This window comes from Schistocerca americana, chromosome 9 (genome assembly GCF_021461395.2).
Source record: "Schistocerca americana isolate TAMUIC-IGC-003095 chromosome 9, iqSchAmer2.1, whole genome shotgun sequence".
Classification (NCBI taxonomy): domain Eukaryota; kingdom Metazoa; phylum Arthropoda; class Insecta; order Orthoptera; family Acrididae; genus Schistocerca; species Schistocerca americana.
The window spans coordinates 121,808,813-121,825,801 of NC_060127.1; the positions used below are offsets into that span (position 1 = coordinate 121,808,813).

The window sequence follows — 16,989 nt, forward strand, 5'->3', positions numbered from 1 at the left end:
GTTTCGCAACGCTGCATCTACTGGGTTCCAAACTGTTTCCTGTGTGCTCTCCCCCGCCATCCCATCGATTGTTATTGGCACTTTCAGGTCCTTTACATTTCGTTAGGGCCTTACGTCAACAGTAGGGCTGGCAACATGCTTCGCAAATAATTCCCAAACTCTGTTACCATTTGTATGTATTGTCACCATGATACAACTAATTATGGTCTTTAACACTGAGTCTGATGAGCACATGCTCTTTAGTAAATACCTTCATGCGTTACTGTTGTTACTATTAGTAATAATCACGTCCGTCATCGTTAGGGAAACAGTGTAATTCGAAAACGAACATTTCACAGTTAACGGTGTCGGGATGAATCATGCAGAACAAAAGCTGTAATAGAGGTGATGCGCGCTAGGTGGAATAGCCCGCTAAGACTAATGACGTGTTTATATCGTTCGTCAGACAGGAACTAGTTGCTAGCGAAGTAACGCGTCCATGAGAAACTCTATGTACATTCGTACACATTGTACCTCCTTCTTTTGTTATTCTAAAACGGAGTGGCAGACGCATGGCATTCACAGACAGTCAATACGTGGATATGCTTCTGGTCCTTTCCTACCTGAGTATGCTGCTACAGGGTGTTTCAAAAATGACCGGTATATTTGAAACGGCAATAAAAACTAAATTAGCAGCGATAGAAATACACCGTTTGTTGCAATATGCTTGGGACAACAGTACATTTTCAGGCAGACAAACTTTCGAAATTACAGTAGTTACAATTTTCAACAACAGATGGCGCTGCAGGTGATGTGAAAGATATAGAAGACAACGCAGTCTGTGGGTGCGCCATTCTGTACGTCGTCTTTCTGCTGTAAGCGTGTGCTGTTCACAACGTGCAAGTGTGCTCTAGACAACATGGTTTATTCCTTAGAACAGAGGATTCTTCTGGTGCTGGAATTCCACCGCCTAGAACAAGGTGTTGTTGCAACAAGACGAAGTTTTCAACGGAGGTTTAATGTAACCAAAGGACCGAAAAGCGATACAATAAAGGATCTGTTTGAAAAATTTCAACGGACTGGGAACGTGACGGATGAACATGCTGGAAAGGTAGGGCGACCGCGTACGGCAACCACAGAGGGCAACGCGCAGCTAGTGCAGCAGGTGATCCAACGGCGGCCTCGGGTTTCCGTTCGCCGTGTTGCAGCTGCGGTCCAAATGACGCCAACGTCCACGTATCGTCTCATGCGCCAGAGTTTACACCTCTATCCATACAAAATTCAAACGCGGCAACCCCTCAGCGCCGCTATCATTGCTGCACGAGAGACATTCACTAACGATATAGCGCACAGGATTGATGACGGCGATATGCATGTGGGCAGCATTTGGTTTACTGACGAAGCTTATTTTTACCTTGACAGCTTCGTCAATAAATAGAACTGGCGCATATGGGGAACTGAAAAGCCCCATGTTGCAGTCCCATCGTCCCTGCATCCTCAAAAATTACTGGTCTGGGCCGCCATTTCTTCCAAAGGAATCATTGGCCCATTTTTCAGATCCGAAACGATTACTGCATCACGCTATCTGGACATTCTTCGTGAATTTGTGGCGGTACAAACTGCCTTAGACGACACTGCGAACACCTCGTGGTTTATGCAAGATGGTGCCCGGCCACATCGCACGGCCGACGTCTTTAATTTCCTGAATGAATATTTCGATGATCGTGTGATTGCTTTGGGCTATCCGAAACATACAGGAGGCGGCGTGGATTGGCCTCCCTATTCGCCAGACATGAACCCCTGTGACTTCTTTCTGTGGGGACACTTGAAAGACCAGGTGTACCGCCAGAATCCAGAAACAATTGAACAGCTGAAGCAGTACATCTCATCTGCATGTGAAGCCATTCCGCCAGACACGCTGTCAAAGGTTTCGGGTAATTTCATTCAGAGACTACGCCATATTATTGCTACGCGTGGTGGATATGTGGAAAATATCGTACTATAGAGTTTCCCAGACCGCAGCGCCATCTGTTGTTGAAAATTGTAACTACTGTAATTTCGAAAGTTTGTCTGGCTGAAAATGTACTGTTGTCCCAAGCATATTGCAACAAACGGTGTATTTCTATCGCTGCTCGTTTAGTTTTTATTGCCGTTTCAAATATACCGGTCATTTTTGAAACACCCTGTAGATATCCTGGTTCATCCAGATAAAAATGTGTTTCGTCATCTGGAGCTGCGCCTTCTGGAGACAGGTTGTCTCTTTCCGACATCGCACGACAGGTCGTCCAAGGGCTCGCCTTACCCCAGGTACTGAGGAAGTTATCATGGAGGTCACATACCAAGAACCGCAACAAAATACACGTAGCGTCGCCAATGTACTTCTCCACAAGGAGGTCCATCTGCGGCGCGACGTCCCTGTCTATACTAAAGCCGACGGGAATATGCACCACAGTGTTATAACACCATGGAACCGTGATGACTGGATACACAAATACGCAACAAATTTAACAATTCTCACTTAAATGTGAACAGTAAATAAAAAATAAAACACTTTTGCTGCTGCGTAGACGGTAGCTGCTGCCCAACTGAGTAGCTCGTTTGTTTGTCTCTGATGTCGAACCTCAATCTTCTGACAGGTGTGAGGATCCTATTGGCCTTATAGTGCCCTCTTTTCATATAGGTCAGAGTAGTTGTGATTGAGACGTACCTTGGGCGTGCTGACATTGATGAAGAGGCAGTCCTCGTCGCTAGGCAGCTGCGTGGCTCAAAACGCAAGGTCGTTGACTATCATTGACCAACAGCTGCATAGGGATGCAGTTCAGTGAACGGTTCCAACAACGGGAAGCCAACGACGACTTCACTAACACTGTAATACGGTCAGATGAAGTAACGTTCGCACCTGAGAGCGTCTTCAATAAGCACAGTCCTCACCATTACTGTGAGGTTGACCCACACGTCACCCGCGACCGTGGATATCAGGTTCGCTTTGGCATCAACGCCTCGAGCGGAACGTTGGCAGACAGGAGTTTGTATCCCTACTTGTTGCCCGACTGGTTGGCTGCACGAAGGTCTCATGCATGGCACTCAAACTATATGCCTGACGCACTCGAAGAGGCTCCACTTCATATTCGGCAGACGATATCGTTCCGAGATGGTGGTGCGCCTCCATACTTTGCAGTCTACGTGCGACGATATCTAAACAGAGCATTTCCAGGAAAGTGGCCAAGGCGGGGAGGGGGGATCCAGTTATATAGTTACCGCGTTCACCTGACCCGGATCCCCTGGACTTCAACCTGTAGTAACACTTGAAGGAGCATGTGTATTCTGCTCTGCCGACACATTTGGAAGAACTGATAGTGCGCGTTCATGCTGCTCTTGTATCTGTAGATGAAGCCATGTTGCCTCAGCTGTAGGGTCCAGCGGGTAGCGCAACGTTTGGACGTGCTGGGAGTCGCTTTGAGCGTCTGCTCTGAGGACAACGTATTCTTTCTTGACAAAAAATAAAAACACCTACAGCCGTCCTTATAATTATATTTTATTTTGCCGCTACCAGTTTCGATGCTTCATTGCATCATCTTCAGGCTGTTTTGATGTGGTACAGGGTGATACGATCCCCATGCATAACCCATCAGTTGCCAGCCTTACTGGATTCACAGATAATCTGAAACTCACGTGTCAGCACTCCAGTAAGGCTGGCAACTGATGGGTTTTGCATGGGGAGAGTATCCACCCGTACCACATCAAAATAGACTGAAGATGACGCAATGAAGTGTCGAAACTGGTAGCGACAAAATAAAATAAAATAAGGACGGCTGTCGGTGTTTTTATTTTTTGTCAAGATAGTAAACGGCCGTCCTCCCAGAGACGTCCTGCTAAAAGGATGGACTTACAAAAACGTATTCTTTTGTAAACGTCATGCGGTCATTAATATTAATATTGTCACTAGTTGCTAATGTGTTACATTTGAGTGGACGTACTGCAAGTACTATAAATAACTAGTAGATGCTAAGCTACTTAACTGTGAAATCATCTCGAAATTGATGTTGTTTTGTTTAAACTCCCTGTTTCTGACTTGTCACACCACACTTCTGTTATGTTCGCCGTTACAAAACACTGTACTACGCAAATGTCGGGTACGTGTGGACTACGAAATGGTGTATACTACGATTTTATATAGCAGAATGAAACTGGCACATAAAAACAAACACGCCTCGATCCAGAAACGAACCCCCGACCTCCTGTAAGCTAACCCAAAACGCGATCCACTGCACGAACTGCACAGCAAAAATAAATTGTTCAAATGGCTCTGAGCACTATGCGACAACTTCTGAGGTCATCAGTCGCCTAGAACTTAGAACTAATTAAACCTAACTAACCTAAGGACATCACAGACATCCATGGCCGAGGCAGGATTCGAACCTGCGACCGTAGCGGTCGCTCGGTTTCAGACTGTAGCGCCTAGAACCACGCGGCCACTCCGGCCGGCACGAACTGCACAGCACTACGGTGATATACGGACAGGTAGACTTGCTGTACGTGTGATTACAACATTGCCAGATTGTCTATCTTTAACGTCAATTTACTGCCGGAAATATTCGTAGGATGTCATTTTGTGAGGGACATTTTTGTAATGCCAATAAGTGAGGAATGGCGCTGCGAAGTCCGAGTGCTTGAACTTTTCTTCACCTTGTATAACATACATATTTAAGAAATATGTAGTCTCTGTCTGTCTGAAAGTTAATTATAGTACTGTGTAAAAATTGGTACTAAAACTGTCAAGAGCTTTTTGAGATTTTTCGTAATAACCTTAAACAACGACTTTTTTCATATGATATTAATGTAGATGGCTATTTCTTAATAGTCTTAATAGTTGTGTCGTTTATTGTGTGCTGAATTAAATCTTACATCATGTCATTCATTGACGTATGCACTGCATATGATTGGAATAAATTTTCGTAGTAGTTAGTGAATCTTTTACCGTTCTGTATACTCTACGTTTTTGTCAAGGCCAACATTCATTATTCAGTTACAAGGCGCACTACTTTGATACTGTTAAATACGTTGTGCGATAGTTATTAATTTAGTAGCCGACCTGATGGGGACCGATCTGTCTCTCAGTAGCACAGCTGGTATCCGTGCAATAGCTTTCCGAGAGGACACGCTCGGTTGGCCTTTCGCGTAGTAAGTAAAGTTTCACAATTTTGCTATTCTTTCTGATGTTGTAGTCTACATTTCTTAAATCACATCAGTCACCCTTACGATGGTGACAGAACTGAATTCATAAACAATGTGTTTAGAACGCTAGCCTCTGTGGCACTGTAATCCGCCTTTGACATGTAGACACCGACAATCTACTCAGCAGCGGACAGTACTCCGTACTAACATTTTGACGCAACCACACAAAACATTTTTTAGCGTTAAGCAGTATAGACCATGATTAACAATCACTGTAGCGATTGAAAAAGTGAAAGCCGATGCCAGTTGTCACTATAAAGTATTATTTGTGATTATTTCAAGGAGGATATTAAGTGTGCAGTGAAAACGTCAATCACTACCTCCATGACAACGTGTGAGGCTGCAGCTCTGTGACAGTACGTGTGTATGTTGTATGTTTCAGCCACCACAACCGCCTGCTGCTTGGAGTGGAGTCCGAGATGCGACTAAAGAGGGCAACGTCGCACCGCAGATGGACCTCCTGGTGGGGAAGTACATTGGCGACGAGGACTGCCTCTTCATCAACGTCAGCACGCCCAAGGTACATCTCACTCACAACTACTCTGAGCTATATGAAAACAGTGCACTGTAAGGCCAGTAGTATCATCACACCTCTTAGGAGATTGAGGCTCGACTTCAGAGACAAACAAAACAGCTACTCAGTTGGGCAGCAGCAAACCAGAGCACAACGTTTCGTTTGTGAGCTGTAACGCGCATATAATAACCAGAAGTGTGTTAATTTTTATTTACTGTGCACATTTTAGTGAGAATTGTTAAATTTGTTGCGTATTTGTGTATCCAGTCATCACGGTTCCATGGAGTTATAACAATGTTGTGTATATTTCCAACGGCTTTAGTATGGATAGGGACTGTGACTGTTGCAGTCCAACGCGAGCTGAATTGGTAACGCTTCAGCCACAACTGCAGTTGGTGCTGGTTTCAGCCGTGCAGGTTGAGGCTGTTGCCAGTGGGCTTCACTATGTGGGGCTGGATGTAAGGAAGCAAAGTACTTCCAGCACGTACACTGAATCCCCGATTTGTCCACCACTGTGACCCTCCCTGGCTACAGCCCACATTAAGGATAATGCCTCACCGTAGCCGAGTGATCGGTCGTTTCAGGGTGTGGCAACATGTGGCCTCCTCCGGAGAGGGGAGGGGCGATCGAGTGTCCTTCCTGATTCATCTGATGAACAGATTTAGGGCGCTATAAATGTGCTTGACAAAAATCCTGTACCAGATGCCGTCACTCGCCCAGTTCCAGAAAAGCTTGCAAGGTCTGGGCAGTCACAAAGGGTGGGTTCACTGCTAGTTGGGAACTACAAAGCCAGACATGTAATGGAGCTTCTAAAGGTTATGGTGGTCTGGAAGGAGAACAAATCCAAACTACACTGTGTGTGTGTATCTGGAGGAGTCATTCAAGGCGTGAAACTAATGGTTCCTGATACCATGAAGAACACAGGGTACAGCCAACTGAAGGTGGTGGCTAATGTTGGTACTAAAAATGTGTGTTGCTCTGGATTGGGAGAGTTTCTCTCTGGTTTCAGGCCACTAGCTGAAGTGATAAAGATTGTCAATCCTGCTCGCGAGATTAAGGCAGATCTCACCATCTGCAGCATCAACCGGACCGACTGCGGATCTTTCGTGCCGAGCCGGATGGAGAATCTGAAGCAGAGGCTCAGACGGTTCTGTTACCGTGTAGGTTGCAGGTTTCTCGACTTACGCCATAGACTGGTGAGATTTTCGGTTCCCTATAATAGGTCACGGGTCAAGCATACACAGAAGATGGCTACACGGGTAGTGGGTGTTGTGTTGAAATGGACTGGGCGCTTATATTGGGAAGTCTCGGGAAAATGCAGAAAGAGCTTCAGTCTCAAAGGATGCAGGACGAAAGAGCTCTATGAAAGAGCCATACCAAAAGACTGGAAACTTCCACACGTGACACCAATACTCAAGAAAGAAAATAGGAGTAGTCCTATGAGTTACAGACCAATATGACTGACGTCAGTTTGCAGTAGGGTTATGGAACATATACTGTATTCAAATATCAAAAATTACCTTAAAGAAAATGGTCTGTTAGCACATGGTCAGCAAGGATTCAGAAAATACGTGATATGGAGCAACATTCTTCGATTGTTTGCAGATTACGCTGTTATTTACCGTATGGTAAAGTCACCAGAAAGTTAAAACCACATGCCAAAAGATTTAGACTAGATCTATGTATGGTGCGAAAAGCGAGAATTGACTCTAAATCATGAAAAGTGTAATTTCATCCACATGAGTACTAAAATGAATTCACTAAATTCAGGTTACACAATAAATTGCACAGATTTAATGGCTATCAATTCAACTGATTTTCTACATGTTACAACAGCGAATAATTTACACTGAAACGAACATATAGGTAATTCTGATTGAAAGATGAGCCAAGGAATGCATTTTATTGACAGAATTCCTAGAAGCTGCAACAGGTCTGCTAAAGGCGTTGCCTACATCATGCTTCTTCGTCCTCTCCTAGAGTACTGAGGCACAGTGTGAGATCCTCACCAGACAGGATTCATGGAGGACATCGAAACCGTCCTAATGAGTCAGCTCGTTTAGCATTATAGCGAAATGGGGGAGAGAATGTCACGGATATGGTAAATGAGTTGGTATGGCAATCATTAAAACAAAGGCGTTTTCGTTGCGGCGAGATCTTTCCACGAAACATCAATACCACCTTTCACCTCTGAACGTGAAAAATTTTACTGTCACCAGCCTACATAGGGAGAAATTGTCATCGTAACAAAATAGGAGAAATCAGAGCTCGTGCTGAAATATTTAAATTTCAATTTTTCCACACACTATTAGGAAGTGGAACATAGAAAAATAGTCTACAGATGGTGCGAAGTAAAATTTAGAGAGGAATAAGTTTGTGTAGAGAATGGGGCAAGGCAGAGTTGCAATTTATCAGTTATTACTGTTTCATTCCGATCTTCATTAAATTTTGCTTACTTTACCCTCAGGACAAGAGAAAGCCCAGTGTCTGCATACGATTTCGTAATCTGAATTCAAACATACATGTATGTGATACATAAAGGGGAAATATTGTTTCCAAAAAGCTCTATTAGAGTTCTTGGCCAATTTACTTCAAATTTCTACATGATCACCAAATGAACATTTGGGCAGACATAGGCTACATATTTTTAATATACGCAGTACAAAAATATAAATAAATACATATGTATGTATGTTCCACATCTCAACCTAAACCCATCGGAGCGACTGCAACCAAACTTGGTACGCATATCATTTACTGCCTGGAATGAATCACTGTGGGGGATAACAACCACCCTGCTATCGAAGGGGGTGGGATGAGGGTGAGACATCAACACAAGAATACCCACGCTTCAGTTATCCTGTTTTTGAGAATGAGAGTACTTAGAGACTTGCAACAAACTGTACACAAAATTTCAAACCTTTACGCACCTTTCTCTCGTTGTTGACTCCAGCAAAATGATGAAAGGAAAGAAGCTTGTCGTTTATTAAATTTTCACTGTTCATGTTGTGAAACTCCAACATGAAGCATGAAATTTAAATTTATTAATTCTTTACTACTAACTCTATTCATGACACAATTTCCAGACAATATTCAGATACATCACTGAATATACAAGAAAAATTACATAATTGTGCAACACTTAGTTCAGAGTACATGACGTCATAAACACTAAGATACACTATGTGACCAAAAGTATCCGGGCACCCCCAAAAACATACGTTATTCGTATCAGGTCCATTATTGCGCCACGTACTGCCACGTACTCCATATCAGCGACCTCAGTAGTCATGAGACATCGTGAGAGAGCAGAATGGGGCGCTCCGCAAAACTCACGTATTTCGGCCGTGGTCAGGTGACTGGATTTCACTTGTGCCATACGTCTGTGCGCGAGATTTCCCACTCCTACACATCCCTAGGTCCACTGTTTCCAATGTGATAGTGAAGTGGAAACGTGAAGGGATACGTACAGCACAAAAGCGTACAGGCCGACCTCGTCTGTTGACTGACAGAGACCGCCGACAGTTGAAGAGGTCGTAATGTGTAATAGGCAGACATCTATCCACACCATCACACAGGTATTCCAAACTGCATCAGGATCCACTGCAAGTACTGTGACAGTTAGGCGGGAAGTGATGAAACGGATTTCATGGTCGAGCGGCTGCTCATAAACATTCGACAATTGAACAGTGGAAAAACCTTGTGTGGAGTGACGAATCACGGTACACAATGTGGCGATCCATGGCAGGGTCCGGGTATGGCGATTGCCCTGTGAACTTCATCTGCCAGCGTGTGTAGTGCCAGCAGTAAAATTCGGAAGCGGTGGTGTTATAGTGCGCTCGTGTTTTTCATGGAGGGGGCTTGCCCCCTTGTAGTTTTGCGTGGCACTATTACATCACAGGCCTACACTGATGTTTTAAGCGCCTTCTTGCTTCCCACTGTTGAAGAGTAATTCGAGGATGGCGGCTGCATCTTTCAACACGATCGACCACCTGTTGATAATGCACGGCCTGTGGCGGAGTCGTTACACAACAACGTCCCTGTAATGGACTGACCTGCGCAGAGTCCTGACCTGAATCCTCTGGGATGTTTTGTAACGCCAACTTCGTGCCAGACGTCACCGACCGACATCGATACCTCTCCTCAGTGCAGCGTTCCGTGTAGAATTGGCTGCCATTCCCCAAGGAAACTTCCAGCACCTAATTGAACGTATGCCTGCGAGAGTGGAAGCTGACATTAAGGGTGGGCCAACACCATATGGAATTCCAGCGTTACCAATGGAGGGCGCCACGAACTTGTAAGTCATTTTCAGCTAGATGTCCAGATACTTTTGTTCACATAGTGTGCGTAAGAAACTGCCGCACGTTTTATTATCGTACTATGCATTTTGCAGAAGGGATCCACATATGTCGCTAAATGTATCAAGAAAAATGTATCTTTGTAAGATACATAGGTCATGAGATATGACATCATAAACATTGAGCATTTCCCATCACATACCTGCATTCTAGGTTTTTTTATTGAATGCTCTACGAATTTGTTGTGGAGAAAATCCATTCGCTTTAAAGCTGCTCATGAGGTATGTGAGCTCCTCTTGCAAATTATCTTTATCGAGTATACAGTGCGCACTATGCACTAAGATCTTAAGAACACCCATGCTCTGTGAAGGGTGATTGCAGCTATTGGCATGCAGATATAGATTTTTGTGTGTTGGTTTACGATATACGGCATGTCGTACTGTGCCACCTACTTTACGGCAAACGACTACATCCGAAAAGAGCAGGCAGCCGTCTTTTGATATTTCCATAGTAAATTTAATACTAACATGGATAGTCTTGAGACTTACTCTGAGGATGGCCGGACGATATGCGGCCGAAATATCTATGGGAAAAAATTTATTTGCGCGGCTGCATGCCCGAAATTTAATAGACTAACACGCGCTTTCTTTTGTCCTCCTTTTTTGCATTTGACTGGTAGGACAGATAGTCTTTCTTAGTCAAATTTGAATTCTGTTGAATCCCTACTTTTTTTTTTTAACATCGAAAGCTGTACCCAGTAGCCACATCCCTTTCAGAGCTCTGATTGCAGGTTTTCCTTAGAAGATGCTGTAGTTACGAGTATCTGTTACATTTTCTTCCGACAATTCTTAAGTTTCTAGAATATAAATTTTATTTTTCTCTAAAAATACCACCAGTTCTGTTTGTTTACCAGATTTAAGTAAATAGTTTACTTTTAAAGTCCCTAAGAACAATTTTTTAAAATTTTATTTTGTAAGTGGTGGATTTTTCTTTTTAATTATCACCTAGGGTAGTACACTCTCCGCACTACAACTGTCAAATTGAAAGTTTGGAATTATATTACAGGATTAGATAGAACTGTTAGTCCGAAATTTGACATTTTATTCGTGTTTTAACCACTAGGCTATTTGATTCTCTCCATCACTAGGAATTCGAATTCTTATTCCACGTTTGAGATCTTTGGCCAGATTTCACCTGTAGCTTTAGCAATGGCACTTCACTGGGTGCTCCATCCGGACCCAGATGGAGGGATATTTTTTTACGAGGTTGTTACTCCCCCCACTACTCCTTCTCTATCACGTGCGGGATTGGGCCCTGTGCCTGTGACCGGCACTTGCCAAGTTGCTACTCCTCGTTATTTTAGTCGTTTTTCGGCTTACCTCCAATCCATATGTTGTACTTGTTAGACTTTTCATTGCATAAAACTTGTCCTGCAATTCTTCTTCACTTTGACTCAGGATACCAGTATAATCAGGGAGACTTATTACTGATATCTTTGCAACTTGAGTTTTAATCTTTTTATCCGTCATGGCTTTTCAACGTATAGATTGAACACTAATAGCGAAAGACTTCAGCTCTGTCTTACACCCTTTTTAATCCGAGTAGTTCGCTCTTGCTCTACGATTCTTACCGTTGTGTCTTGCTTTCTGTACCTTAGATTACATATCTTGCCTATAGTCTATACCAATTTTTCTTAGACTTAAGAACTTCCCTCACTATCTTCGTTGACGAACGTTTGTTCTGCTCCACGAATTCAACGAACGTATCTCAGTTATTTTTAAGTCCTGCTTCCATTATATCAAATGCAACGTCAGAAGATTTTCTCTGATGCCTTTATCTTTCCTATGACCAAACTGATCGTCATCTGCTCCTCTTTCTTTTCTTCTTCTGTACATAATTCTAGTCAGCAATAGTAATGTAAAGCAAATTGTACGATAGTTCTAGCACATATCTACGCTTCCTGTTTTCGGAACTGGGTTATGATATTTTTCCGAAAGTATCTCCAGTCTTATAGCACCTACAAACCATCTTGAATAGTCGTTTGGTTGCCATTTCTCGCGACGATTTTAGTAGTTTGGAAGGTATACTATCTATGCTTTTCGCCTAATTTGAACACAAGTCTTCCAAAGCTTTGTTAAACTCCAAAAAAGGATCCCCTATGTTCTCTACATATTCTTGTCACATTATCAGGAAGCTTCTGCTCCTCGCAGAGGCCTTTAATGTACTCTCTCCATGCATCATTTCTACGTTAAGGAGTGTAATTCCTCTTGCACTCTTAAAGTCGTTGCCTTTGCTATTAATTCATCGAAGGTTATTTTAACTTTTGTATATACTGTGTCCATACTTCCGGGGACCATTTCTTTTTCAGTTTCTTAACATTTTTCGGGAACCTTTTCCCTTTAGCTTCCTAGCACTCTCTACTTATTTCATTCCTAAGTGACTCATATTGATGTACCAATGTCTTACACCTAGCAGATTTAAGATTCCTTATTTCGTAGATCAACTGAAATATTAATTTGTTATCCACGGTTTCTACGCTGTTTCCTTCTTTGAACCTATATTTGTGTCTCCAACTTCAGCGATTGCCATTTACTCTTAAAATTCACCATATTGTGATCTAAATATATATATCTGCTCTTGAGTGCGCCTTACAATTTACCACCTGGCTCCGCAAACTGTGTGTCATTTTGTGTAATGTTTGGTGTCTGGACGCTTTTTCAAATAACACCTCCTCCTCTTGTGATTTTTGAACAGTGTACTCGCTATTACTAGCTGAATTTTTTTGCAAAACTCATTTAATCATTCTCCTGTCTTACTCTTACCACCCTATCAATGTCCTCACATGCTTTCTCCACTTTTTGTTCTGCTTCAGAAGTCAGCATATATACTTGGATTACGGTCGTTGGCGCTGGTTCTGTCGATTCTGATGTGACCAGCCTTTTTACTACACTGTTCACCGTACCCTGTTCATGACGAGTCTTACTCCCATCAGACCATTTTCTGCTGCTATTGTTATTACCGTATGTATATTTGTCAAACCAAAAATTCTCATCCTCTTTCCACTTCAATTCACTGACCCCCACTATATGTAGTTTGAGATTTTTCATTTCTCTTTTAAAATATTCTAGCTTCCCTATCACGACCAGACTTTTCACATTCCACGCTCTGTTTCGTACAATGTTTGCCTTTCATCGGTTATTCAGTCTTTTTCTCGTGGCACCATGGCAGTGCTGTTGCATTTCGACAGTACAAAGAGCTTCATTGATATCAATGTAATCACACTGAGATAACCTTTATGTAGAAAATATTATTCGAAACACAAATATGTTTTGTAAAAAATGTATGTTTTCATAATCGTAAATATAATTTTTGTACAACGAGTGGGGAATATAGGGACACAGATTTCCAAACTATAATAGAAAAAATATAACATGATAAATCAAATTTCAATTGACAGTCGCGAAATATCGAAATAATTCCGAAAACTTCCTGTTACAGTATGAGAGATGCAAATATCGAAAAAAGAATATCTGAAAGAGAATACTATCGAAAGCTCTATTTGAAAGAGCTGTTTCATCACCTAATAATGAAAATATGTCACAAGAATACAGATTCGTTTGGCGGAGTCTATGACAAGGTCGTTGGCAGAACGAGAATGACCCATTACCCCAGAAGCGTTCCGCCACTTTTGCAGATAATTTGTGTTCCAAATTGAAGCAGTGGCTGGATCCGAAATGGGGAGTCAGTACGCTTTGATTACTCTCCAAACACGCTAAACCCACATCACGATTTTATTTTATTAGTCTACTGTCGGCTTGGGAAATCTGTGGTAAGGTCTTACGGGACCAAACTGCTGAGGTCATCCGTCCCTGATCATACGCACTACTGAATCTAACTGAAACTAACTTACACTAAGGACAACACACACACCCATGCCCGAGTGAGGACTCGAACCTCCGACGGGGGGAGCCGCCCGGACCGCGACAAGACGCCCCAGACCGCGCGGCTGCCTCGCGTATTGTCGGCTTGTTTCGTATACAGGGTGTTACAAAAAGGTACGGCCAAACTTTCAGGAAACATTCCTCACACACAAAGAAAGAAAATATGTTATGTGGACATGTGTCCGGAAACGCTTACTTTCCATGTTAGAGCTCATTTTATTACTTCTCTTCAAATCACATTAATCATGGAATGGAAACACACAGCAACAGAACGTACCAGCGTGACTTTAAACACTTTGTTACAGGAAATGTTCAAAATGTCCTCCGTTAGCGAGGATACATGCATCCACCCTCCGTCGCATGGAATCCCTGATGCGCTGATGCAGCCCTGGAGAATGGCGTATTGTATCACAGCTGTCCACAATACGAGCACGAAGAGTCTCTACATTTGGTACCGGGGTTGCGTAGACAAGAGCTTTCGAATGCCCCCATAAATGAAAGTCAAGAGGGTTGAGGTCAGGAGAGCGTGGAGGCCGCTCTATCAATCCATCGGTCACCGAATCTGTTGTTGAGAAGCGTACGAACACTTCGACTGAAATGTGCAGGAGCTCCATCGTGCATGAACCACATGTTGTGTCGTACTTGTAAAGGCACATGTTCTAGCAGCACAGGTAGAGTATCCCGTATGAAATCATGATAACGTGCTCCATTGAGCGTAGATGGAAGGACATGGGGCCCAATCAAGACATCACCAACAATGCCAGCCCAAACGTTCACAGAAAATCTGTGTTGATGACGTGATTGCACAATTGCGTGCGGATTCTCGTCAATTGTGCCAACTGGCGGTGAATCGAGGAAGTACAGTACATACTGACGAAACTAAAATGAGCTCTAACATGGAAATTAAGCGTTTCCGGACACATGTCCACATAACATATTTTCTTTATTTGTGTGTGAGGAATGTTTCCTGAAAGTTTGGCCATACCTGTTTTGTAACACCCTGTATTTAATAGATGGAAGTTCCCCTATAGTTTGCAAGAGGGTGTTATTCAAATATATTTTAGCGTGTCTAATATGGATGGGACGGTCGTAGATGGATGTGTGGAAAACTGGTGGATTGAAGCGCTAGATTTTGAAGTACGGGAGATTGCAGCAGGCTGAATTGGAGGGCTGATAGAACTGGAAGGAAGGTGGTGCGTTGCCATTCTGGAAACATTTTGCTGTGCTCAGGAGGTTGAGGTACATCTGATGGGTGAAATTCTGTACTTGTGTGTTATTAAACATGTTCTTCCTAGTCACAGCACAAAGCTCACACTTGCTTGAGCAGTATGCTCAAAGCCATAGAGTCTCTCTTCAGGCGTACTTCCACTTTGGCAATATTCGACAGGAATCATTTAGAAGAGTCTATAATAGACTGTTGTGCTTTACTAAGGTGAAATGTGACTTGCACTGAGAGATGGTTTGTCCCCCAGCTGCCGTCAGAGGGTTCTGGCAGTCTGCTGCCGGTGATGTTCATGGTCCACGGTGGAGGGCTCGCCCTACTGTCGGGCAACGAGTTCTTCGCTCGTCCAGACTTCCTCATAGAGAAGGGCGTCGTCTACGTGTCCTTCAACTACCGCCTCGGAGTGCTGGGTGAGTATATGAAAAAGTGTCAGCCAGCTCATTCGCGCTAATGGGTATTCGGGACAGTTCTAAGAATTTAGAATATGCGCTCACAGGTACATCCGCTAATCACTGTGAAGACCGTGGAGGATGGGACTCTTTTATTCCAGATAGTTTTCTTCCAGTTGAAATAGCTCAAATGGCTCTGAGCACTATGGGACTTATCTTCTAAGGTCATCAGTCCCCTAGAACATAGAACTACTTAAACGTAACTAACGTAAGGACATCACACACATCCATGCCCGAGGCAGGATTCGAACCTGCGACCGTAGCGGCCGCGCGATTCCAGACTGTAGCGCCTAGAACCGCTCGGCCATCTCGGCCGGCTTTTCTTCCGGTTACAGTCAAGAAAACGTGGCAGCTGCGCAGATTCGCACGTCATTCCAAGCGCTGGGTGAGTCCTCCCTCTGTTCCAGACACGTGGCCGCCTTAGGCTGCTGTCGCCCGAGGAGATAAGCACTTTGTCAGCCAGAAACGGCCGTCTCTCCTGCATATGCGCTGATTTTCTCACTTCGTACTCTAGTCAGAGACCATTTATTTCGTCGAATTGTCAGTCATATTGGCATAGTATGGTAATACACTGTCCTGTCATATTAATGTAACAACAACTCAAAAGCAAATACACTATGTGATCACAAACATCCGGACACCCCAAAAAACATACTTTTTCGTATTAGGTGCACCTACTGCCAGGTACTCCACATCAGCGACCTAAGTAGATATTAGACATCGTGAGACAGCAGAATGGGCCGCTCCGCGGAACTCACAGGCTTCGAACGTGGTCAGGTGATTGGTTGTCACTTGTGTCATACGTCTGTACGCGAGAGTTCCACACTCCTAAACATCCCTAGGTCCATTGTTTGCAATGTGACAGTGATGTGGAAACGTGTAGGGACACGCACAGCACAAAAGCTTACAGCTTGACCTCGTCTGTTGATTGACATAGACCTCCGACTGTTGAAGAGGGTCGTAATGTATAATAATCTATCCAGACCATCACACATTAATTCCAAAATGCATCAGGATCCACTGCAAGTACTATGACAGTTAGGCAGGAGGTGAGAAAACGGGTTTCATGGTAGAGCGACTGCTCATAAACCACACATCACGCCGGTAAATGCCAAACGACGCCTCACTTGGTGTAAGGAGCGTAAACGTTGCACCATTGGACAGTGGAAAAACGTTGTGTGGAGTGACGAATCACGGTACATAATGTGACGATGCGATAGCAGAGTCTGAGTATGGTGAATGCCTGGTGAACGTCATCTGCCAGCGTGTGTAGTGCCAATACTGCAGTAAACTTCGGAGGCGGTGGTGTTATGGTGTGCTCGTGTTTTTGATGCAGAGGGCATGCACCCCT

General features: G+C 43.6%; 1 protein-coding gene across 1 annotated transcript in view; it reads left to right on the plus strand.

The window, feature by feature from the left end:
- The window catches only part of LOC124551111 (esterase FE4-like), a 182,445-nt gene that overhangs the window by 24,819 nt on the left and 140,637 nt on the right, over positions 1–16,989 (plus strand). The window contains exons 2-3 of the mRNA XM_047126050.1: positions 5,597–5,734; positions 15,440–15,599. Coding sequence (XP_046982006.1) covers positions 5,597–5,734; positions 15,440–15,599 — 298 coding nt within the window. The remainder of the gene's footprint in view (positions 1–5,596; positions 5,735–15,439; positions 15,600–16,989) is intronic.